At 33.3% G+C, this 26,307-nt stretch overlaps 2 protein-coding genes across 2 annotated transcripts in view; both read left to right on the forward strand.

The window, feature by feature from the left end:
• The window catches only part of ZW10 (zw10 kinetochore protein), a 31,816-nt gene extending 6,954 nt beyond the window's left edge, over positions 1-24,862 (forward strand). Inside the window, exons 3-16 of the mRNA XM_006912802.3 lie at positions 184-285; positions 466-543; positions 694-853; positions 1,878-2,030; positions 2,459-2,647; positions 11,921-12,084; positions 12,583-12,765; positions 14,637-14,875; positions 16,984-17,055; positions 19,060-19,229; positions 20,057-20,187; positions 20,724-20,855; positions 21,627-21,829; positions 24,269-24,862. Of these exons, the coding sequence (XP_006912864.1) occupies positions 184-285; positions 466-543; positions 694-853; positions 1,878-2,030; positions 2,459-2,647; positions 11,921-12,084; positions 12,583-12,765; positions 14,637-14,875; positions 16,984-17,055; positions 19,060-19,229; positions 20,057-20,187; positions 20,724-20,855; positions 21,627-21,829; positions 24,269-24,389 (2,097 nt within the window). The 3' untranslated portion in view covers positions 24,390-24,862. The remainder of the gene's footprint in view (positions 1-183; positions 286-465; positions 544-693; positions 854-1,877; positions 2,031-2,458; positions 2,648-11,920; positions 12,085-12,582; positions 12,766-14,636; positions 14,876-16,983; positions 17,056-19,059; positions 19,230-20,056; positions 20,188-20,723; positions 20,856-21,626; positions 21,830-24,268) is intronic.
• Positions 24,863-24,995: 133 nt separating this feature from the next.
• The window catches only part of TMPRSS5 (transmembrane serine protease 5), a 33,190-nt gene continuing 31,878 nt past the window's right edge, over positions 24,996-26,307 (forward strand). The window contains exon 1 of the mRNA XM_015590106.2: positions 24,996-25,800. The gene's annotated coding sequence lies outside the window, so the exon portion shown is untranslated. The remainder of the gene's footprint in view (positions 25,801-26,307) is intronic.

Genomic DNA, 26,307 nt, shown 5'->3' on the forward strand with positions numbered 1-26,307 from the left:
GCATTGGACAAGGGTTTGGACTAAGTGGACCAATCTTATTGCTTTTTATTCCAGTCTTAACTGGCATTTAAATTTCAACATGAATTATATCTACCTAATAAATCTTATTGATTAGCTATAAATTTTGTATTTCTTAGATATAGTATAGCATAAAAGTATACTTGTTTTTGATGTACGAATTAGGTCCGCCGGGATCTTCATGTATCAACCACTGAATTTACAGACTTGAAACAGCAATTGGAAAGAGACTCGGTAGTCCTCAGTTTGCTTAAACAGCTACAAGAGGTCAGTAAATTCAAATCAAACTTTAGTGTTTTGGTGGTGATAAAGTTTTTTCCCCAGTTGGTCTCATTATTAAATATGTATCCCCTGACTAGCATTTTTTCATATTTTAAAAACAAGCAGAGACTTGAAATAATAGAGTACATAAAATAAAATACCTAATAACTATACTTATCTTTTCAGTTTTCTACTGCTATTGAAGAATATAATTGTGCATTAGCAGAGAAGAAGTATGTCACTGCTGCTCACCGTCTAGAAGAGGTATTAGATGCTTTCTCCAAAGCATGAGCAATTACTACTATTTTTGTTTTTAGTAAATTTTGTGTTCCATGTATTTCTTATTATACAAATATATTGTAATTGCCCTGAGTCCAGACGGAATGTTTAACAGTGATTCCATTTCACTAATAGGCACAGAACTGCTTGAAGTTATTAAAATCCAGAAAATGCTTTGATTTAAAAATGTCGAAATCTCTCAGCATGGAGCTTACGATACAGAAACAGAACATACTGTATCACCTTGGAGAGGAGTGGCAGAAGCTGATTATATGGAAGTTCCCACCATCAAAAGGTGCTACTGACCTCAGGTGGACAGCTTTGCTTAATCTGCCTGAACCAATTTGAACTTTGAATATATTCTAAATATTTTATGTTGGTAGATGAGAAGGTTTCATTAATCTCCCAAGTCACTATTAAGTTCTCATATTAAGCAAAATGCTTATTAGGATGAACTCATCTAGATTTCCAAAGTGTTCTCACTTTACTTCCCTTACATCTTACTTTCTGTCCTTTCACTAGGAGCAGAGAAGAAGGAAGATGATTGGGTGGGTGGGATCCATGTGATGAGGTTATGGTTGAGGAGGTGGTAGCAGTTTACCATCACACAAAGCTGCTTCTGCATTGTAGGATGTACCTGTTTCCAGCAGCTCTAATACCAACAGTTTATCTTGGCTAGGATGCTTAAAGAAGCTGTTCAGCCATTTTCTCTCTTGCTTAGGAGAGAAAACAAGGGATCAGAGAGACAAAGATTTGGCTCAGTTTTTCTCAGTCCTTAGGATAAAATGGTGACAAATCATGAGAGCGGGGTGCTTTGCAAGATGAAGAAATAGGATAACTCTGATAACACATTTATTTTTGGTATTTTGAAGGACATAATCTAGAAAACTTTAGATTCTGTATCCAAGCAGACTAAAATTAAGAGAAGATGGTAGCTGTATTCTTTGTTGTAACACACCTTTCTGTTAAATTTGTTTGGCAGGTCTTTCTCTTAGAACAAAGAAGAGGAGGTCTTAAGTGAAACTATGATCTCACTTCTCACTCCTTGCCTTCATTCAGTCATTCAGTACATATTTAATAAGCATTTATTGTAGGTGCATCATCTTGCTTCTGCACTTAGTTCAGTTATTTGAATATACTAAAACCTTTGTTTTAAAGTGATGCCGAGGACATAAATGTCATTAATATTTGATTGCATTAAAATTGTACTGTAATAAAACTACATATTTAGGAATCTCAGTAGAGAATCGGCTCTGAGGAATGGAAGCGGGAACATTTTACATTGCTGAGACAGCTGATGTTTTTTCCCTTTTTCTTAGATATGAGCAACTTGGAATCTTGTCTACAAACAGAACTTCATTTATACACTGAACAGTCTCAAAACGAAGAGAAGACCCCTGTGCCACCAACCAGTTCTGTCCTCTTGGCATTTTCTATTCTAGGAGAGCTACATACCAAGCTTAAATCATTTGGTAAGACACACTACTTTGTGTCATTTACATGAAATCTCAGAAGACCCAATGTTAAAGAAATGACAGAAAAAAATTATAAAATATTCTCTGGATAATATTGATGGATCGTAAGTTTGACCTCATGATTCATCAAATGGAATTGTTGTAAATATTAGCCTTTTTATTAAGTGCTTAGATACTTTATTTCCTTGTTTTCTTTCTTTTTTCTTTTTTTCTTAAACTTCTGCAATTTATTTTATCTGATTTTTTGAATAATTTAAAAATCTGTAGATAATCTGGGAAACGTCAGTGGGAAAAATCTGCTTTGCAAGTGGTATGTAATGTTGTGATGTATATTTGTTGTTAGACTCAAAGGTCTTTTTTTTTGACATGCTTTTATTTACAAGTTTCTTCTGGTGTTTTTTAATGAGTGTTCATATAATTTTCAGGTCAGATGCTGCTGAAGTATATTCTTAGGCCTTTGGCAACTTGCCCCTCCCTTTTTGCTGTGATAGAAAGGCAGCCTAACATCATTATTATTCGTTTTGAATCTGTGATGACTGACTTGGAACATCCATCACCATCTGAAGTTTTTGCGAAGATCAGACTGGTGTTGGAAGTGCTGCAGAAACAACTAGGTATGTTTCTCTAAGGCAGTGCTTTTATATTTTGGAAAACTCATTATGATTTTTGAGAGTATTATTTCAGAATGGATAAAAATGCCCACAATCTGAGTGAATGGAGGATCAGACGTGAGTAGATTTTGTCATGGGAAAAATGTAGTTACCTTCTTATTTCTTGCTCTGCTTTGTATTCCTTCTCTGCCCTGTATTGACAAATAGGGTTATCAGTGGTACCCCAGATTCAGTATTTGTTAAATTGAGTTGAATTCTAGGATGCCCTTCTCTCACTTGACTCCTGGTAACATCACATTTTAGGACTTTTGCTTTAATCATAGGAGAAGCAGAAAAGAACCAAGTGTTATTTTACATATTTCAGTGGAAAAATCCCTTAACCTGACATAAACAAACTAGATTTAACATATGAATGAATTATATTCCAACTCAAACTGTTGGTTAGCTCTTTATGTATTCACAGTTGAAATAGCCAGCTTCTGTGTTGCTTGAGTCATTTTTTGTTTGTCATTACTATTAATTTACTATTAAAAGTAAAATTTCTTCTGGTGTTTTATTTAATACTTTTTTTTTTTTTTTTTAGTCTGTTTGACTTACCGTCTTTTTGCTTTTCTCAGTTGTCTTATTTAATAGTCAAATCTAGCATTCTTACTGTGGAGAAAATAAAAACAATTTGCCATTGTTTATATGTCTTTCTGGCAATCATATAGTTTAGGGAATAAATATGCAAAGAATTCTTTCTAGTTTTGACAACAGAAAAGAAAAAATCTAAGACTTGCACAGATTGCAAAAATTCAAGGTAGTTTTCTTGTTTCTTCCCTTAGAGAGATAATACACTTTTATTTTTATTAGATATAAACAAAGGTGTAAACAAAATACCCAAGGATTGGAAGAAATCAGAGAGGCGATTCAATCTAGATATCTCTGTGCTTGAGTCTCCTCTGTAGCACTCCCATAAATTGGTCATATAACCAACCTGAACACCTTTAGTGAGAGGGAACTCACTGCTTGAGGCATTTCTTCCTACTTCTGGCTAGCGCCAAGTACTATGAAGTTTTTGTTTCTTTTTTAAAAATCATATCTCCTACATTAAATACTATAACCAAAATCCCCATTTTGCAAATTAAATCTTTAAGGTAGTTATTTAAAAAACTTCTTCAAAATATATTGCCCAGTAATGTCTGCTTTATTGTAGCTATTTCTACTGTGTGGAGCTATATAGAACAAGTCTAATTCCTATTACACATGATGGACTTTCAAATTCGTACAGTAGCTGTTATTTCCCTTACATCTTGTCACCAGTATAAACATCCTTAGGTTTTTTCGAATGACGTAGTTTTAAGTTCCCCTTACCTTCATTGATGTTCTGTGAATATATTCCATTTCTTCTATAGTCCTCTTGTTAAAGTATGGTGTTCAAAAGAGAACAAGTATTCTAGATATAGTTTGAACCAGTTCAGAATAGTATGGGAGCATGCATGCCCTCATTCTCAGTTCCGTGTTTCTAATAGTGTGGTCAAAGGCTATTATTACAGTTAACTCATTGAGCTTAATGGAAATGAAAATCCTATGTCATACTCAACGCAAACTGCTGTTTTTCCATCTTACACTTATACTTGATTTTTTGGAATTAACATTAATCTTTGTTAAATTTTACTTGATACAATTTTCAATGTGTTTACTATTCTTTCTTTTTCATTTAAGTGTAATTGATAACTATGTTTTCTTATAGTTTAATCTGAGTCAGTGATGATACTGTTGCCTGGGATAGGGCCAGATTGGGAGGGTGTTCTGGAGAATTCCAATAGAAACTACTTTCCAATTTGACACTGGTTCATTAAATTAATTAATACTCATCTCAACCTGTTATTTTCTTTGTAAGTTTTCCTAGCACCTAGGATATTCAGAGCAGAAAACAACTCTTTGTTGTTAGGTGCTCTTCTAATAATCTCTTTATGCATTTTAGACTTTAGATTCTCTTTTACCATCTATTTTTTTCTTTTGGCTCTGAGATCATTGTCTTTGACAAAGAAGAGGATGGTAAAACAGGAATTTAGGAATTCTGTGTTCTCTTTGATATCCATCAATTAACATTTCACCTCCTTCATCTTCTTCATTTAATATAACCTGAAAATCATATTTGACTCTTTAGTTCTTTTTGGAATCTTCTACTTCTTTTGCTTTTAGTTATTCTAAAAATTCATAAAGGCTTTTGCCCTTCCACTTATGTCTGAATATGTATTTTTCTCCCAAGTTTTCTTTATTGTTATTCATCATTCTACCAATAAAAAAAGGAGCTTTTAAGAAGAGAATGAATATTCTTTTGGAAAGAATTTGGCAAAATGTCTAAAAAACCTTAAAATGTTTATTTCCTTTAAACCAGGATTTCAGCTTCTAGGATTCTGCCCTAAAAATATGATCTTAAATACATAAAACTACTTATGTATAAGATGTTCATCACGATGTTACTTAAAATGCTGAAAAACTAGAAAGTAATGAAATCTTTACTAGTAGGGAAATAAGTAAGTTATATAGCTGTACAGTAGATCAGTTTGCATATTGTTGTATTTTATTGATTTTTTTTAAAGTAAAGCTTGTTTTAAAACTAATTACTTCTAAAAAGCCAGCAACAAGTATTCTATTACAGGATTAAAAACTTTATTTTCATTAAAACCAGTTATAAGTCGAGAATGCACACTATTGTAAATATTCTTTGACATTGTTTTAGGCATTTTGTCTTATGCAAAGAAGACAAAGTAAAATAAGCATGAATATTAAAATAAAGAGAAGAAATTATCTTTACTTGTAAATGATATAATTGTGTACCTAGAAAACCAATAGACGAGTAAAACTTTTATAATTAAGAAATTTACTAAGTTGTCTAGATACAATATAAAATATAAAAATTTATAACTTCTCTTTAAACTAGTAACAACCAGACATAAATTAAAATATAACAATACTTGTAATGGCAACAAATCTATAAAATTCTTAAATATTAACAAGAAAAGAGATTACATATGTGAAGAAAACCATAAAACATAATTGAATAAAAGGGAGACTACCTTAGATCAGAAGACAGCCTCATAAAATTGTCAGTTGATTACAAAATAAATTTAATACATTTCCAATCAGATTCCCTTTATATATTTTTCAAACTGGACAAATTACTCTAAAGCTTACATCAAAAATACATTTGTGAGAATTGCTAATAAAGATTTGAAAAACATTAGTGGGTAGGTTTTATAATTAAAATTGTTTTTTTGACACAGGAAATTCAGTGGAATGAAAAGAGTCCGGAAGTAAAGTCAAGAATAAAGTAGAACTTAACATTCTATCAAAGTTACATTTCAGTTTAGTGGAACAAATAGTTTCTTTAATAATGATGCTAGCAAAATTCACTTACCTATATAAAATAAAACAAAGTTAGATTCCTGCTTCATACTTCATGCAGAAATAAATTCCAGATGAATTTAAAGCCCTTTATGTAAAAAGTAAAACAATAAATGTTAGAAGAAAATTTAGGGGAAGACTTGAATAGCCTCAGGAAGGTCAGAGTGGATAAAGGAAGGAATTCACAAATTTGCCTACATGAAAATGTTAAATTCTGTATGGTAAACAGTATCATAAAGTCAAAAGACAGTAGTATACTGGAAGAAAATATTTGCAGTACATTGGACAGACAAGGAGTTGTTAAAAGGATTTTTTTCCCATAAAAACAGTAGAAAAATGGGCAAAAAATGTTAATAGGCAATGCATGTAAGAAAAGGTACAGTTTGTTAATAAAGGTATGTGTTGCTTAACCTTACTAGTAGGGGAATGGAAATCACACCATCAAGGTAGAACTCTCTGACCTTAGGGTTGACAAAAGATCTGTGTAAGACATTTTCGGTAAAGTAGAAAGTAGTCTACTTTATTGCTTTTTGTGAGTGTTTTTTAGAAAGTAATGTCTGAAGCTGTATAGTAACATATAAAATATGCATTCCTTTGACCCAGTATCCCACTTTTTAATTCCTTGCAGAAGTGATATCAATAGTATATATGTTTATATGTGTGAGTAGTATATATACATGCACACTGGAATGCGCATCAATTGAGGAACAGGTATATAACCTATGGTTGAGCCATACCATGGTATATTATGCAGCTCTTAAAAACTAATGAAGTAGAGCTAGATATGTCGACCTAAAAGAAGGCTATGGTCTATTTTTAAGTGATAAAAAACTTAAGTATAAAATCTGTGGCATGAGGTCATTTTTATAAAAAAATAAGCAGCCCCTTACATGAGTAGTGCATTAGTTTGCCAGGGCTGCCATAACAAAATACCACAGGCTGAGGGGCTTAAACAACAGATATTTATTTTTTCAACAGTTTTGGAGGCTGAAAGTCCAAGGCGTAGGTGTTGGCAGATTTGGTTTCTCCCGAACCCTCTTTCTTTACCTTGCATACTGTCTTCTCACTGTGTCCACACATGGCCTTTCTTCTCTGCTGCATATCCCTGGTGTCTCTTTCTTTTCTTATAGGGGCACTAGTCATACTGGATTAGGGCCCCACCCTTATCACCCCATTTAACTTTAACTGCCTCTTTAAAAGCCAGGCCCTATCTCCAGATGTAATCATACTGGGGTTAGGGCTTTGATATATGAATTGGAGGAGGGACACAGTTCAGTTCATACAGTGTATTTGTGCAGAAATGCGTGTATTTTGTGTGTGTGCGCGTGTATTTGGCAAATTCATATATGTGTATGTACATGTACATATATATATATATTTTTCTTTTTTTTCTTTTTGTTCAAATCTGAGAGTGAAAGAATACCAACCAATCTTAAAATTGGTCACTTGGGCAAGGAGAGAAGGGTAATAAGCTTGTGGGTATGGAGAGGGTAAATAAATTTGGGTTGTTTCTTTATAAACCTTAGTGGTGTTGATCTTAACCACAACAAGCATGTTTTGCTTTTACCATGAATAATTTTCTGTAAAGTATAAATTACTAAAATTTACCAAAAAGCAGAAACTCCAAACATACAAATAATTGTAGAAGAAATTTGAAAGATTGTTGAAGACTTGACACTAAAGAGCCACCATCAGGCGCCACTGAAGGTTTTTGACTCAACTCTTTGCGTTCTTCAAATTACTGATAATCCCTTTGTTAATCAAGCTCTTTGGTCAATAGAAAAAGATAAAAAATGCCCTATTTTTTAAAAAAGCAGCATAAACAATACTAAAATATAATAATAGTTTACTCACAGAGAAAACACTGTAGAAAGATTTTACCTTTGATTTATAAATGCAAAAAATAAATGTAAAAAAAAGAAGTAAATTAAATCCAAAAGTATCTTTAAAAAGGACATGTTGTGACCAAGAGTTTACTCTAGGAGTGCAGAGATGGTTCCACATAAGAAAGTTATCAAATGGTTCATTATATCAGCATATTGATACAGCATTAGATATAGAAACTATTACGACAAAATTTAATGCCCTTTACTAATAAAAAACTAAGCAAAATAGGAATATAATACTTTTTAATATGTTTATGATACGATCTTAAGGAAAAAAGATACAATCAGGTTATATAGTGTGATGACAGCTATGTATTACACTTAACTTTTTCTTCTCTGGTATGTATGCATATATACATTCAACAAATCATTATAGAGCATGGCACTGTACCAGCTGCTTATACCACTTGACTAAGATGGTACCTGCATTTAGGTTCTATAGTTTTAATCAGCGTTGTCTAATAGAAATAAAATATTTGCTACATAATGTAATTTAAAATTTTCTAGTGACCGCATGAAAAAGTTAAATGAAACTTGAACTTTAATAATATATTTCATTTAGCCCAATATATCCAAAATATAATTTTAATATATAATCAGTAAAAAAAATTATTAATGAGATAGTTTATATCCCTTTTTTATACACACTTGCAAATTTGATTTGCAAATTATTTTATACATATTGTATATCTCAATTCAGATGTAAATTTTCCCTAGAAATGATTGCTCTGTATTTAGATGTCATGAAATTTACAGTTGAAAAAGTAGGTTCCATCCCCAGGTTGTTCCAAACATACTGAAAATTTTTCGAATAGCTGTATTGAGTCTCCCCAAATCATTTTCCTTTAATTATTCTCACCTACGTCAACAAATTTAGTTCATCCCTTTTAAATGAATAAATTTGGCTTTAAAGCAAAAGCATATGTTTCACAACTGTGAGTTAATTAAATTCACTAACCCATGTATAAACTTACTATTATTAACATGGAATTCAAAGTGGTATTACATAAATTTTTTAAAAGCTCTAAGTTTATCAATATCACCAAAGCATTCTTTAAATTCATTTGGTATTTCTGGCAGCTAATTCACATTGCAGATTTCAATCAAAATCTTTTGCATATTGAGTTTTGTTAGAAAAATGGTAATATTATTGATTTGTATTATGAAAAAGTTTAATTTCAATATAAATTCTTGTATGTGTCTAGTGAGGTCACAAATAAGCTTTACTCTCCCTTAGAACTTCACATTTAGCTTGTTTGTATGTAGCGTGATTTCAGTAGAAAACATAAAGTACATTGCCATTTTTTATCCCTGATTATTATTTGGTAAGCATACTTTTGCTCCAAGAAAATCTTAAAGATAACAGTGCAATAAATCTTTGTAAAACTCTTCTAGACAACTAATGATCATTGGCAAAGAACATAAGATCATATTTATTGTCTTTTGTTTATTTCAGCAGCTCTACAAATCAGTGATAATTTGGTGTTTGCATGAATATGCACTGAATGATTTTGACAGCTGTATTCATGACACTTTTGAGAGTCTGTTTCAGCAAAAACTAAACACACATATATATATTATGCAGTAGAGATAAGCAATAAGAGTATCATCAGTCTCTTGTTATACAAGTCCAATAAATCAGCATTTTTTACCTAACAAAGCTTTGTAACATTTATGAAAGAAGTGAATTTTCTATGTCTAGCTGAAATTATTCTTTGTCATATAATCATGTAATTTTTGAGACAAAAATACATTACTTTGCAAGTTTGATGTTTTAGGCTGGGAACTGACAATATTTCTTTGTAAATTTGGAAGTCCTGTTAGACAAAATGTAGTCAAAGTATCATCTAAAGCTAAAGGAAACTTTTCAATTTTTCATAAGTTGAATCAGTTGATCTTTGATATCTGTAGTTAGAAAGATCTAGTCTTCTATGGTCACTATCCTATAGTGGCTTAATTGAAGATCTTTCACATTTTAAAAAATATCTTTTTCTTATAATTTTCTAACAAAGTGTCCATAACTGAAATCATAATTTTTTTTTTTTGCCATCTCTCTATCTAAAAATGTGTGTGTGTGTGTGTGTGTGTGTGTAAGTAAGAATCCAAGTCATTTACAAGCTCAGATCCTGTTAAAATCACATTTTTGGTAGGACATTTAATTGTGATTTTTAGGCGACTAACATTGTCTGTTATGTTTTGAGAGTGAACCCAAGAAATTCCTGATGTATTTGCTGCAAATGTCTCTTAATAATGTTTACTTTATTATTTAAAAAAAATATTTTTGCTTAGCAAGCAAGCAGATTTTTTGTTTTGCTGTTTTAGCAAATTGCAGCTGCCACATATTGTGAAATTTGTGACTTATTTTCTTAAGAGTCTCTCTTTTTTTCCTTGACTGTTGCAACGGTGCTACTAGCTTCTGCATTTTATGATTCTACATTAATAATATACCTTAATTTTAAATGTAAAGGTCTGTCTATAGTTGTTTTCTTAAACTAGAAAAATAATTATATCATAAATAAGTATTTGAATTTAACTACTTTTAATAATTTATATATGTATTGCTGTAACTTGTGCTGTATGCATAAAATATTCAAATAAACACATTACAGTGTTACATTGATGCATAGAAGAAACATCATTCTAGTAGATGTAAACAGATTCATTCTGTTTACATCGAATAGATTGGAAGTATTAGAAATATGTATGTGCCTGACATGAGCACTAAGTACAGTATACATAATAGCTTACACGATGCAGTGTTTAAAGTGAAATGTTGTCTTATCAAAACAACAAAGTTGCATTTAACAGAAAAGTATTTTATACTACTTTCTCTTTTTTTAAGTTTAAAGTTTTTATTTAAAAAATAAATAATGGTTTCATGTACCCTTCACCCAGTTTTCCTCAGTGTTAATATCTTGTGTAACTATAATACAGCCAGGAAATTGACTTTAGTACAATTCGCAGAGCATATTCAGATTTCACTAGTTTTACCTTCACTCATTTGTATGTGTGTGTATAGTTCTATGCATTTTTATCATGTGTAGATTTATGTAACTACCACAATCAAGATAAAGAACTAGTTTACCTCTTCAAAGCTCTCTTGTACTACTCTTTATAACCATATACCTTGCTTCCATTTTTAAACTTAAATTGAAATTAGTTAAAAATTTAAAAAATTTAGTTGCTTAGTCATACTAGCCATATTTCAAGTGCTTGGTAGCAAATTGTGGCTGGTAGTATCATATTGGACAACGTAGACCTATACTTTAGACATTTAAAGGTGTCTCAAGGCTCTGAGATTATATGGTCACTTTCTTTTAAGGTCCTTATCTCCTAAGGTCTTCCTTGGTGAATCAGAACTAAGTTCAAAATAGCTGGTCCCTTTTATGGTTCCTCTTCCCTCTACATTGGTCACTAATTCTTAACTATTAATTAACAGTATATTCTAAATATAATTCCCTCAAAGTGTGTTGGAAATAACTACCATAGAGTATATTATAGAAGAGATATGGAAGTATTCTGTTTGCTAGACTAGAAATTATACTATAATAAGGTGGGTTTCTTTTTTTTTTTTGGATATTTTACTTAGGATAAACACTCAATGCCCATGCAGTGATGAAAAAAATGTTTATTCATTATTAAAGAACTGGGATTTTATTCTAAATAATTTCAACTTGGTATGTAGAACTTCTGAGTACTTGTCATATAATCCAATCAGTAGATTAGCAGTAGATGATTATAATGTAAATGACTTAGTACCTTATTGTTAAAGAGTATAGGTAGTAATACAGTGCAGAAGATTCTTTTGATCAGTGAAAATAAAATAATTATATGTCATGATTTGTTCCATGCAGTCAGTTGAGATAGCTATAGAATTTGCTGTGCTGTTTTCTTCCCCATCATCTTAAAATTAAAGACTTCTAGAAAACTAGGGAATTTGAGAATAATCTAGACTGTGAATGATTTCTTGTTTAAAACTTTTTTCTTTTGAATTCAGATTTCCCTCTTGATGCTGATCTAGAAAATGAAAAAACATCTAAGATCATATTGGCTGAGATGCTTGGTGACACGATCTGGGAAGACTTGTCTGAGTGCCTCATTAAAAACTGTTTGGTTTATTCTATCCCAACAAATAGCAGCAAGTTACAGCAGTATGAGGAGGTAAGAGCAGAGATATCACAGGTTTTAAGAGACTATAGGTTCCAATTGGTGTCTTTTGTTTTTTTTTTTATTTTAGAGATCTTTTGTTCTTTAGTGACAGTGTTAAGAAAATTATTAATAAGGAGCAGATGCAAATTCCCCCAAAAATGGTTTTTGAAAAACAATTGTTCTTTTATTTATACTTATATCAGCTATAGTAGTAACCATGTGATACTTCACTTGTTTTTTTTTTTTTAGTGTTTCCTTGAACACTAAAATAAGGATATTTATTTTAAAGGTCTTTGCACCTTACTAAGTAGAGTCAGAAATTTCTATTGAAGACACTCTTCTTAATGAATTTAAGGCTGGAAAAACATATATCTTTATACCTAGTAATTGATTGTTTATTCTAGAACTTAAATGACCAGCTGGTCCTTCTTTTCTATACATGAGATTTGAAATTTTAATATTGAAGTGGAATAGATGTATATAATTCTTTTTTTCCCTTGTTTTTCTCAGATCATACAATCCACTGAAGAATTTGAAAATGCCTTAAAGGAGATGAGGTTTTTAAAAGGAGATACTACTGATTTGCTGAAATATGCCCGTAACATCAATTCTCATTTTGCTAACAAGAAATGTCAGGATGTGATTGTGGCAGCTAGAAATCTAATGACCTCTGAAATTCACAACACTGTGAAGGTATTGGGGTGATGGTATATTACGTTGATTTAGGAAGCAGCTTATTTTTCAGACGAATATGGTAGAATGGAAAAAGACATGACAGTTGCTAAGCTCACTGAGGGGAGTTTTTAGTCTTCTAAATATTAGTTTTCTCATCTTTAAAGTGGGCCTGATATCTACTTCTTTGTAGGGTATTGTGAGGTCCAGATAAGATAATGCATATAAAAGCATTGTATAAATTGAAAAAGTCTACATAAATATAATGGATTACTATTTTAGAAATTAGTATATTAACCTATAAATTTTTCTCAACTTTATTACTTGAGGTTTTAGTACACAATTTTGTGACAGTATAATTAGGCTTTATTTATGTCCAGAGATCATATCCTATTGTGAGAATGTTGACTTCATCTCTTAGGCTAATAATTTTGAAGTTAAAATAATAAAACAAGCAAAAAGATGTGATCTATGTAGGGTATAAAGAAATTATCTGCAAAGTCAATGGACTAATTAATTTGCACTGAGGGTACTTTACTCCTCTGATCCTTGGTAATTCTGTGTATTTTTTTGTTTTTTTTCTTGTCATACTTTACATATGTAAAATAATATTTGGTAAATGTAGGGTAATACTTAGATTAAAGCAACACATAGACTGAGGTAATCCTTTAACAGAAAATACCTCAGCCATTTTTCTTCTATCACTGCGGGTACTAGGCTCTTTTTACCTTTATCCCTTCTTCTGCCGGCCTTCTTTTTCCTTGGGGGTACCCTGTTACTGTGTCCATTTCAGCAAAATATTAAATTAGCTGTTTGAGGACACAGATATTAGTATGTTTTGAGGTAATTTTGGTTAAGGGAGCTGAAATAAATTTAGTACGAGGAACTGTGAGTTTTTTCCTAAACATAAATAGCAATTATGTCATGCTTCTGCATTCTAATCTTTAGCCATAATTGTGACTGGCAAGCTCTTGACATTTGTCTTCTTATTTAAACTTCATAACAGCCCTGTGAAGTAGATACTGTTATACCATTTTACAGATTAGGAAGGCAAGTCAGATGACTTAAACATTTTTATTAGACCCAACTTTTTCTATTAGAGATTTCCTGTAGAGGTCCAGCACGTGCAGGGCAGAGCTGCCCTTCTTGCAGCAGAAGTGGGGAACCTGCTGCTTCTACCTGCTTAATATCTCCTTTTTTTAGCTGCTGAGGCACCTTTGAGAAGCAAGGTTTAAAAACCATTATTGCAGTACAATTTCTTCCTTTTACAATGAAAAAATTGAGGTCCAGAGAGGTTAAACGACTTTGTCAAAAGTTAGGGTAAAAAATATCACTGATGTTTCCAGACTAACAGCCTAGTGTTCTTTCCTTTAGGCTTGACCAAGTCTGGGGATTTGTATTCTGTATAAATTTTAGAGAGGCTTTTTTGGTTTTGATTGAGATTTTTAAGGGAGGATGTGCTAGCCTGAATGAGTTATTTCTTTGACTAATTCAACACATTTTTCTAGTGGGAAATGATTCACTTAATGACAAGAACACAAAATCATACTGGTCTGTGATGGTCTAACAATCTAGTCTGAGAAAGGTGATTTTGAAGGTCCTTTTGTTTACCTGAAATCTTGGGCCAGTTTCACAGCATTGCTATTTTCACCAAGATTTAGAAAGCACAGAAAAATTGGAAGAATTCCATAGTAAAGTGGATTGATTACTTCTTCTGACATGCTCTCAACCTAAGATTGAGCAGTCATTAAAATATTGCCGTATATACTCAAATCTTTTAATTACCCTATAGAGCCACAGCTTTATCATCATGGAAGCTACCAGTATCGTGTATGCTTGCATTTGAATTCTGAGGATAGCGGATTTTCTGTGTTTTTGTGTTTGAATCTTAGATTACTCCTGATTCTAAGATAAGTGTACCTGACTTACCCAGCCCTGATGTGGATGACAAGCTACAAGTACAGAAAATGTCCATAACTCAGTACAGTGAAGTGGTGAATTTAGAGCCTGAAAATACATTGGACCAACATTCCTTTTCTTTGCCCACATGTCGTGTCAGTGAATCTGCGAAGAAATTAATGGAACTTGCCTATCAGACTTTACTAGAGGCGACAACCAGCAGTGATCAGTGGTAAGAGTTCAGAGTTGTCTGAAAATGGCAACAACTTGATTAAATTCATATCTAAACTGATATTTTAAAAATTGACTGGAATTCGTTGGGTTTTCTTATCCCATTAGTTCATATTTTTTCCTAGAAAAACAGTGTAGCACACAGATATATATTGATAAAATTAACTTTTATTTACAATAACATACATCTTACAACAAGATATAAGAAATAGAAGCATGTGTATGGATAAACAAATGGGTTTTTTGATGTTAAAAATTAATTACTTTTTATCTAAAAGCTCTTTAATCTCTTTAATTTTTGTTTAATTTTTACTTTTTATTTGAATTGAATGATGTTACATGAGAAAGCACGTGTAAAGAACCTAGGATGCTACCTGGAAAATGATTAATAGTCAAGTGGGTGTTGTTTTTGGTGGCAGTGGTAATAATGATAGTGATAATTGTACCATCTGCTCCAGCCTGCTCTGGCTCTTTAGCTTAGCATTTATTTTACCTTTTGAAATCCAGGCCCTAATTTACATTTTAAATGTTTATTTTTTAAAGCAATAATACCTTGTTGGGCAGCCAAATGTAGAATGGAATGTACCAAAGATCTGATTTCATCCTTTCAGGATGATTTCTCCTAATCAGCGTTGTGCACAGGGTACTCCAAACTGTTCCACATCTCCTACTGAATCTCTTTTTTGTAAGCTCCTTCCCTTCCCCTAGACTAAAATGAAGAGAAAATGACAGGCTATAGCCCAAGTCGATTGTAGGAACACATTTACAAAAGCCGCTTCAGTTTGTATCTATATATGGCAGATTTTACTTCTCATCCTCATAGTAGAAAACAATTTCAGTTAGGGCTGGACTTAAATTGCATCTTCAGATGTGCTTCCAGACTTTCAGTTTTTATCTCCACATGTTAAAAAACCCCTTTATTTTATTTGGCTCTAGAAAGAACATGTTTACCAAGATACTTCCATAACTTTAATGAATCATTATATTCACAAGCCCATCTAGTTTTGAATATAAATAGGAAGAAAAATACATGTAAAAGGAAGTATATACTCCTTTGGCAAAATAAAAAAGGAGTGACTATTCACATAACGTTCACCTGAAATATACCAGATCAGAAGTTAGGGGTGCAAGGCAATATTTTTAAAATTTTTTGTGAACACAGAACACCCAACAATATTTTTGTATACTGAATGTCTATGGACATTCTTTCCACTAAAAGAAATAGTTTTTAACAGGACAAATAAAAACATGACTACACTGCCGTAACCCAATTCTCTATTATTAAACCTCAAAGAGCAACATATGCAATTCTCTATTATTAAACCTCAAAGAGCAACATATGCAGTAAAAAAAAAAATTCTCTATTATTAAACCTCAAAGAGCAACATATGCAGTAAAAATAAAATAATCAAGTATCATAGTAATCAAGTAGTAACAGTGTTTGGGGGTATAGTAACCATAACTCATTTTTTAAAATATTTGTGGAATTCCTGTGACTTATTCAAGATACGTAGTTTAAGATATTTTTACGTAGAAGCAAGCTACACAAACTTGATATTTGCTCTAAGTGCATTTTCATCATAATCTTTAGGTATTCTAAGGCCAGATATAAAGGGCAAAAAAACCTGAAGTTAGAGTCTATTCTAGAAATGTTGATTCATCTCCTTGTATCGGGGTACGAAGGAGAAAAGGTGAAAGCTGAAAGTCAGACTGATTCTAAAAGAACCTTGTGAATGCCTTTATTGATATCTTGCCCTTTGCAGAATGCGTCAGTGAGTAGGTAACATTTGCTTGAGGCTTAACTCCATTTGTTACTGAAGGGATACTCTGGGTACTGGCAGAACACAAATTGATAAAAGGCTTTGGGTTGAATGCTCCTATCCTTAATAGTATTAGTGGATCCAGGTTTGAAGGGCTGCAGTCTAGTTAGTAAATACTGGTTGAGAATATATTGCCACCTAGATTAATGGTTTTTTCAGCAGTGACCAAGCCAGATATTCTCTCCAGCTGTAGTTTTAGCTGATGATTCTTAAGGTGAGCTTAGTTTGAATTTTTTTCTCATTTCCAATATATCCTTATTCATTTCTGTTGAAACTGTTTTTCTTTTAGTGCTGTTCAACTTTTCTACTCAGTAAGGAATATCTTCCATTTATTCCATGATGTCGTACCAACATATCATAAGTAAGTACCACTGTATCTGATTTCTGTATAATGTTGTATGTCTAAAATATTTGTAAGTCAGGTTAAAACCAGTAATCTTAATTCACAACAAAGATATTTGGGTTACTAAAATTTATAATACAATGCAGTAAATCATTTACAATACATGTTTAAAGGATATAGGTCATTTATTAATAAATTAGTAAGGAAACTCCGCCCTGTTTTTGATGGTAGGTATTTTTAGAATTGCCTCACTTTACTTGGTTACAAAACAAAAAGGCCATCACTCCATATTGCTATCTAGTAAACACCACATTTCCTCTTGTCATTCATAGCTTTACAGACTTAATATCACAAGAGATTGTTTAAATATCCAATATGATCATCTACTCTTCCTAGCTATCTTAGGCTGTATTTACCTAAAGTCTTGGATTTTTAAAGTTTCTTTTAATATTAATCTGAAAAGTTACTCATAACTTTAAGCTGCTAGGAATGCTCTCTGTTATGCAAATTAAGTATTTTAGATGTCTTATAAATGTTTTAAATAATATGTTAGCAAAGCTATTCCTTAGTCAAAGTCAAAGACTCTGGCTTCAAAGAAAAAAAATCATGTAATATTTCTAGTTCAGATTTTTTAACAATTGAGATATTTAATTAGGCCCACCTATTGTTTTTGTTATAAAAGAGAACTTATTTATTGCGAACCTTATAATTTTTATTTATGTTTTCTTTGCTGTGATTTAAATTTTTTATTCACTTTCTACTTAAGGAAAAGAGAAAACATCTTTGGGTCAGCTATAGCTGTGTCCATGGAGATTCAGAGACAGTTGGCTTAGGAGTTCCATGCTGAGAAACATTTTTCACACTAGTGTGAAGTTAGATTTACTTTTGTGTGATCTTGGAACTTTGGGCTAGACCAATAGTTTACAAACTTTAGTGTGCATCAGAATCACCAGGAAGCCTTGTTAAAATACCGATTGCCAGATTCCGTGCCCAAGATTTTTTGATTCAGTAGGACTGGGAATAAGTCTGGAATTTTAAACAAATTTTCAGGGAATGCTGATGATGATGCTTGTCAGGGGACCACAATTTGAGAACTACTGTCCTAGGTCAGGGTTCTCAGCTTTGGCAGTACTTTAGAATCTTATGTGGAGCTTTAAGAATATATATATATTTTACTAAGTCGTACCCCTAGAGATTTTGATTTATAGGTCTGGTATAAGACCCATGCATCTTGTGTTTTTTTTTTTTTAAGCCCTACAAATTATTCTGATGTGTAGCCCAAAGTGAGGACAACTATCTTAGATTGTTAGTTTCTGACTTTGTGTATTCTAGTCTGACATTAATTAAATCAGCAAACTGGGAAGTATTAGTTGAATGACTGCTAGTGAATATATAGCAGAAATAAAAGACAAGATCTTTTCCCAACCTGAGTAGGGAGACTAATATGTGTGAAGATTTAGAGTAGTGACTTTTGATCTTGTATGAAAATTAAAATCACTTGGGAAGATTTTAAAACATAAATACTGTGGCTTCACTCAGAGTTTGTGATTTAATTTGGGGTGAAGTCTAAACATCTATATATTTTAAATTTCCTAGGTAACTGATCTGTAGCCAGCTTTGAAAACTAGAGAATTAGAAAATAGTTAAGTGCTTCATTATATAAATGAAATAGGAATTTGGAGAAAGGGAAGGAATATCTGTATTTTTACAGATGGCAAATTTCAAGGGATTAATTATGTATAGGTATGCTAGGTTTCCAGTACAAAGACACAGGTAAACATCTTAATTCCCTTACTCTTTCTTTTTTGTTAATCACTGGAATAGTTTTATTGGATAAGGTCACATTCAGGCAGTACAACCTCACTCTGATTGAGTGGGAGTGGTGAGATTATATCTTGTTCTATACAGCATCTATACAGTAGACAATGATTAAAGCCTAGAAATAACTATAAGAGTAGTAACTTTTCATCAACTCCAACTTCAGTAATTGGTAATTTCTCTCTACTTCTCCTCCTGTACTAGGGAGAACCTTCAAAAACTGCCCCAGTTGGCTGCCATTCACCATAACAACTGTATGTATATTGCTCATCACTTGCTGACCCTGGGACATCAGTTCAGATTTCGTCTTGCTCCCATTCTTTGTGATGGCACTACTACTTTCGTGGATCTTGTACCTGGCTTTAGGAGACTTGGTAACTGATACCTTAAATTTAGTAAAACGTATTGATTATGCATCTTCTTAGCCTGGTATCTTTGTGATTTATGATTGTGGCATTTAGAAATTAAATGATGGTCCTGAGCTATATTGGAAAGTGGGAGGGCATTTAATTTGCAAGTGTTCCTAGTTATTTAATTTTATTAAGTGAATGTGCTTTTTGTGGAAGCATTACATTTCCATGACATGATTTCATGGTACATTAGAGTTCTAAACTGCATTGCTGATGTGCAGTGAATTCTCCACATCAGAGTTATGTCAGTAGAATGACAAATAGTAAGATTTGTATTGTGACAGTACTGTTAGCGTTGTTGGTAAGAGCTCACTAATGTCAGTGCTTGTTATTTTGCAAAACCTCAAGACAGCTCTCCCCTCTTCTACCTCCCTTAGCTTTACTTATGAAATGTGGAGTAAATCAATATGTTTACTATAATGATAGCCTAAGAAAAGCAGAAAATCTATATGATTCACTTAGTTTTTCAATTCCCAACTTTTCCCTTAGGTGATATAGATCAATCAGAAGAATAAGTAGCTGCTGCTTCTGTACAAGTATTTTTCTTACCTGGCCCTGGGCAAACTATTGGGAAAGACATACTATATTGAAGGTGGCTTTGGAGGAACTGGCTAATATATTGGAAGTGATTGTTTCTAGTAACGTTAGGGGAGCTTTATGATATTATCTAGCAAGCGTTTTCAAGTAGACAGAAAAGATATATGATACATGCTTCTTTCCTCTTCCACCCTAGTTTTGCAGTGCATAATCGAACAACTTTTAGAATTCTTTATTTTAATTTCTCATTATAGGGACAGAGTGTTTTTTGGCCCAAATGCGAGCACAGAAAAGAGAACTTCTGGAAAGATTATCAAGTGCTAGGAACTTTTCAAACATGGATGATGAAGAGAACTATTCTGCAGCAAGTAAAGCAGTCCGTCAGGTAGGAGACTGTTGTTAGCTCTGTAATTTGTACTCTGTCTTTGATGTTCCCCCCTCGTTTTTAAGTATTAAAGAATATGTAGCAGGTATCTTAGTTGATTCCCCACAACCCCTACTGGAAAATCTGGATACCTTTTATAGTCATATTTATGACCTTTCCCTTCCTCTGCCCCACCAAGCCAATAGGAAACTACCTTTCCTTCAGCGCAATAGTGTGACTAGTCATTAATAAATCTGTCATAGCAAATATTTAACCCATGAACTTGGGTTGTAGTATTAGCTTTTATCTTAATGCCCCTCTCTCCTGTGTGATTTACCTTTTTACTGCTGTTTTCCCGTCCTCATATCCTGAGTCTACTTTTCATCCAGCAGGGATATCACTAAGGTTTAATATTCAAGAAGCACATATTCTTCATGACTTTACCTTACCTTTATATAAAGCCTCTTCTCCCATAAACATATGTGATAAATGTAAAACTGGAAAATAGAAGTTGCAACAATCTCTCTTCCATGTAAATAGCTATATTCTTCTGACAGGTACTGCACCAACTAAAGAGACTTGGAATTGTGTGGCAGGATGTCCTGCCCGTGAATATATATTGCAAGGCTATGGGGACTTTACTCAATACTGCAATTTCTGAGATCATTGGCAGAATCACTGCCCTAGAGGTAAGAGCCATTAGGTGCCTCACCAGACTTGAGTTGCAATTCTTGTTGCAGATTGTCACTTTACTGAGAAAATGTTGAAATCTCGTTTTTAGTCAACACAGATGGTAGAAGAAATCTTGTTCATGTTTTATGTCTAAATCATTATAATGTTTTTTTCCTTCAGTTTTGTCTGAATTCTGTCTCGCTGGAGACTTGCTAATTTTTATCTTTTATATCTACATAAGAAAGTAGGATTATACTACTTCTCCATCTAGCATCTGTGTAAATTATGAATGAGGAGGTTGCAAACTGGGTAGTCCCCAGATGGATGGTAAAGTGTGAAGTCATGTATTTATTTAATCAGAAAGTGAACTAAATTTAATTTAGTAAAGTGAAATGCAGCCTTGTGTGGCTGCACTTTTCCAGCACACTCCTGCAGGTGGGATTATATGTTGTGCTCCTACAAAAGTTGCCTGGACTCTGCCAGCTCATGCCTCTAAAGTATAGATTGGCTAAACCCTTATTTGTAATAACATCCCCTGGAGAAATGGGCTCTTTCATGCAGGCAAACTAAATTCTTGAGATCTGTTAAAACATATTTCATGTCATTCTAGCTTTAGAAGTACTGTCAAAGAGTTGATGAAATCTAGTGTCTAGTAAGATGTTCTAAATTGGTTGGAAAACATTTTGCTGTAGCTGACTCCTTGGACAGCATGCACCAAAGATCTGTTCTTTCTCTCCTACTAAGCTGGCCCAATTCTGTTCTTTTATGTTCCCTTTATGCAAAACCAGGACATCTCTACTGAAGATGGTGATAGATTGTATTCCTTATGCAAAACAGTGATGGATGAAGGACCTCAAGTATTTGCACCTCTATCTCAGGAAAGCAAGAACAAGAAATATCAAGAAGAGGTTCCAGTCTATGTGCCAAAATGGATGCCATTTAAAGAATTAATGATGGTGTTACAGGCCAGCCTGCAAGAAATTGGGGATCGGTGAGTATGACCCTTCCATAGAGGCATATATCTCTTCATAGCTCCAAAGAATATTAGTGCCATTGATAGCAATGCTTTTCTCAGTTTCTTTTTTTTTTTCATTATTATTATTTTGTATGTGTGTGTGGAGAGAAATAAATTAAAAAAAAAAAATTTCTATTACAGTTGACATACAATATTATATTAGTTTCAGGTGTACAATAGTGCTTAGACATTTAATAACAAAGTGATCACCTGATAAGTCTGGTACCCATCTGACACCATTCATAGTTATTACTGTATTATGTTTCTTAATATTACTCAGGAAAGTGTTTCATATTAAATAGCAGTAGTTGGGGCATTTGCATTGTCCATCATAGTATGGGTCTCATTTACCACTTTCTGATATTTGTTAACGTAAAAACTTGTTTCATATTATTTGATATTGAACATGTTGTTTTGGTGTGCTGTACAAATGATCTTGCATTTGTAAGAAGTACAGCCTTCTGACACATAGATGGAAATTATTGCTCATTTTAGCCAACAGTGGATGTATTTAACATTGGCTTTGACACGTAAACAGAGAAATGACTTTTATTTATATTATTCAGCCTCAAACCATTGTTTGACCAGCAATTTTTCTGCAGGGAGTATAGTAGGTTTAGAGATTGAGCACCATCCACATAGAAATAATTCATCTTAAATATAATGGATGATGTTTTCTCTCAATACCATCAGTTAATTGCTACGCTCAGTAATTATATGCTGTCTATAAGCATATCATATTGAGTGTGCAGAGGTCGTTGATACCACACACAACAGAATAGATGTGGGTTAGTTTCATAACCGTGGATACTTTTATCATTGTCTTGGTAGATTATTAACGAGTTTGCATACCTTGCATAGAGAGCTCCCTGAATAGGCCTTAAGGTCCATCTCCATCCCCATAGCTACTTGTTTATCTGCTTTAGCTTGGTTTATTACAGATCCTGAATTATATCATATTCATTCTAGATGTGTCTGAATTGTTCTCAGCAAATACTGTCCATTCTAAAACAATGTAAATGAGATTTCTACTTGAAAAAAAAAAAACCCACATTAAAATTCCTCTAGCTATATTTAGTACAAAATTTGATTTATTTGTTATTTACAGGTTTTTCGTAGGTATTAAGATAAATCTTTAAGTAAGTAAGACTCCAGAGGGCAGCAGATAAGAATATTTCTTTCTGCTGTTAAAGGGCCCTCTTATAGCCTACAAATGATCGTTAATTCCTTGCTTCAAGAAAAATTGCAATACTGATATATCTTTGCTTCTTTTTTTATGCTTAGGAAGATTTTTTTCTCAGAGATTTCAGTAGACTTAGGATAATAACTAATTGAGAATTTTTTTTACTAAAGAAACCACCTTTCGTCATGTATTTTAAACATTTTACAGTTATAAAATATACATATGAAGGAGTATGGTATATGTAAGAATATACTCAGAGTTTAAAGAAAAAGTGTACCTATTACCCAACTTAAGACAAATATTACCAGTACCTTTGAAGACCTCTGGTACCCTGCTCCACATGCTCCCCACCAGAGGTAACCACTTTCTTGAGTTTTGTGTTGTTTCCTTGCCTTCCTTTATAGTTTCACCACATTTGCACATATCCCTAAATAGTATAAAGTTTAGACTTGCCTATTTTTGAATCTTCTATAACTTGCTTTTTGTGTTCAGTATTATGTTTTTTGAAATTCATTTATGATGGTATGTGTAGCTGCAGTTTATTTTCATTGCTGTATCATATTCCATTATACAAATATTTCATAATTTATCCCGTTGCTTCACATTTTCACCAGTATTTGGTATTATCAGACTTTAAAATGTTTGCTGATCTAATGGTGTGATATGATAGCTTATTGTCATTTTAATATACATTTCCCTAAATTCTAATGACTTTGAGCATCTTTTTATTGATCGATCATTTTTCTTCTATTGTAAAATGCCTGTTCATATTTTTCACCCTTTATTTTACTGGGTTGTTTGTGATTTCATTATTGATTTCATTATGGGAGTTCTCTATGTATTTTTTTAATACCAGTTCTTTGTCAGTTAACATTTATTGCCTGTGAGTCACTTTTTCAAGATGTTATAGATCCCAGTACTCTATATGACATATGAGGCTGTGGTCATGGTTGTCAAGTTCAAGCGGGGCTTAGTGAATATAGTAAGGGAGAGTAGTCTTATCTTTCTCACTTGGTATCTTAATCTGTCTATGCCGGTACCAAAATGCAGCCAAGAAGCAGAAGAGGTCAAAGAGATTGAGTGGTAGATATTTTAAGAAGGGGAAGGATGCTGGGATTTGTTTTATTTCCATTTAAAGCAAATAAGCATTTGGGATCAAATGAGCAATTTTAAAATCTTGCTTATACTTTAGAGATATTATAGAAAATAGAATTTTATCTTTTATTTTGCAGGTGGGCAGATGGAAAAGGGCCCTTGGCAGCTGCATTCTCTTCCAGTGAAGTAAAAGCTTTAATTCGTGCCTTGTTCCAGAACACAGAAAGAAGAGCAGCTGCCCTTGCTAAGATTAAATAGCTCCACCTTCCCGAGAAAGCCATGTCTTTACTATGGATTTCTCTCTTGGCATAATTACTCATTTAGAGACTTCTTAGAGTCACCCACTGGTTTTGGTGAACCAATATATCATGGAAGTTTTATTTCACCTAAGAACGCCTTACCTCTTGGCTTGTAGGAGGCCATGTTGAATAACTGGATGTTAAGATGTCAAGTGAAGCACCTTACTTTGTTGAATTTCTAGCCACCCTTCTTAGATAAGAAACTGTAGAGCAGCATTGTTTTATGTTACTTCTAGGGCCTTCTGGGAACCATATCCATTGTAAATGTAGGCCCTGGCCTCGGATCAAGGAATCCAGGAGATTCCAGGAGTCAGGGTAAAGAATTTGTGAGCAAACAGGAGATATATTTTGGGGGGTAGGGGAACCATATTTGGCTTTGCAGAAATTAAGAAGACTTCCTTTAAGATTTTTTCCAATAAATAATGCTTTTAAGAGTGAGTGTCTTTAATACCAATGGGAACTTTGACAAGACACCAACAAGTTTTCTTACCTTCTGTGCCATTCTTTTTGACATGACCCTTACAGAGGGCTCACTGACTTGTCACCTTCTTTCTTCATAACGCTATCTGATAATTTCTTAGAATGCCTAGAACTCCTAGAACTTTCATTATAAATTCTTGGCATTTTTGCTCTTTCAACTAAATTCTATTTTCTTGGTTGGATTTTTTTTTTTTTTTTGGCCTTCTCTAGCTCCATTGTTTCTGTACCTGTTAAGATTTTTAATTGCCATTGTTCCTTCAGCATGTATGTGCCATGAGACGCTAACTCTGAGCTCTGTAGCCTAATCCTTTACGTGGTGGACATAGGTAATCCTTCAGCTCAACTTGCTGTGTTTTTAACTCTTTACAGCTGTTAGAAGTACATATTCTGTTAAGGTTATCCAGGGTCTCTGTAGGGCTCTGGATTGTATCTCTTCATACCGAAATGGGTTTTCTCTTGTGAAAAGAGGGTAAAGAATATGATCTTTATGAGCTTTTGAGGAAGGTGCTGTTTGGAGGTTTTTAGGACAACAGGCATATTTCCTTCGGCCTCAACCCCCCAATCCCTGGCACATGTAACAGATCGGTTTTCTTCCTCCCTTCAAGTGTCCTGCCTGCCTTCACTCTTTCGTAGTTCTGGCTTAGCTCCTAGTCATTCTGGTTGCATAATTTTTCTTTTACCTATTAAGGGGTTATAGAAAAATGTATAAGAAAGAAGGCTGGTTTTCTTTTTATAACAGAACTCATCTGTGGTCAACGACAAGCTATTTGTCTGTTCAACATGTCCCTCTATGAGAACTCACAGGAAAAAGAACTGCCTGAACCAACTTTAGCTTTACAGAACAAAGAAGATGTCTTTCTTGAGAGAGGAGGAAGGGGCCGTTTTCACAGGTGAAGAAAATACCTGTTTTTGAAATTTTACTTTTAGGTTGCATTCTTTTCTCTGTAATCGAGAGAATGGGAAGTCAGGATGGAACTGAAATAAATGCATCACAGGACTGTCACGTAGAACAGCAGATTTCTTTCGTTCACAGAAGCTGTTTCTGCTTGACATATACAGCAGTTTGGGGGTGGGATCTCTTATAACTGAAAACCATACTCCTCCTTCCCTCCCTTCATAGCACAAAAGACCGCATTAAAGTTCTTCTGAGGCTGTGTAGACTCTGTCCTTTGGGATTTTCCCCTCTAACGAATAGTTTGAATACCATGGTGCACAAAATGGAAATACTCTATCCTCTTCCCAGGCCAAGGCAGTTGATAGCTGACGATTAAGTAGATGTTCATTCTGGTTAGGGATGAGCCATCTGAGCACATGGGAGTTGGATTGAGCAGTTTACAGGGACCTCATAGGTACTTACTCTGACTAAGAATTTGAATTGGAGTAGAAACTTACTCCTT

The sequence above is a fragment of the Pteropus alecto genome, unplaced genomic scaffold, assembly GCF_000325575.1.
Source record: "Pteropus alecto unplaced genomic scaffold, ASM32557v1 scaffold224, whole genome shotgun sequence".
Lineage (NCBI taxonomy): Eukaryota > Metazoa > Chordata > Mammalia > Chiroptera > Pteropodidae > Pteropus > Pteropus alecto.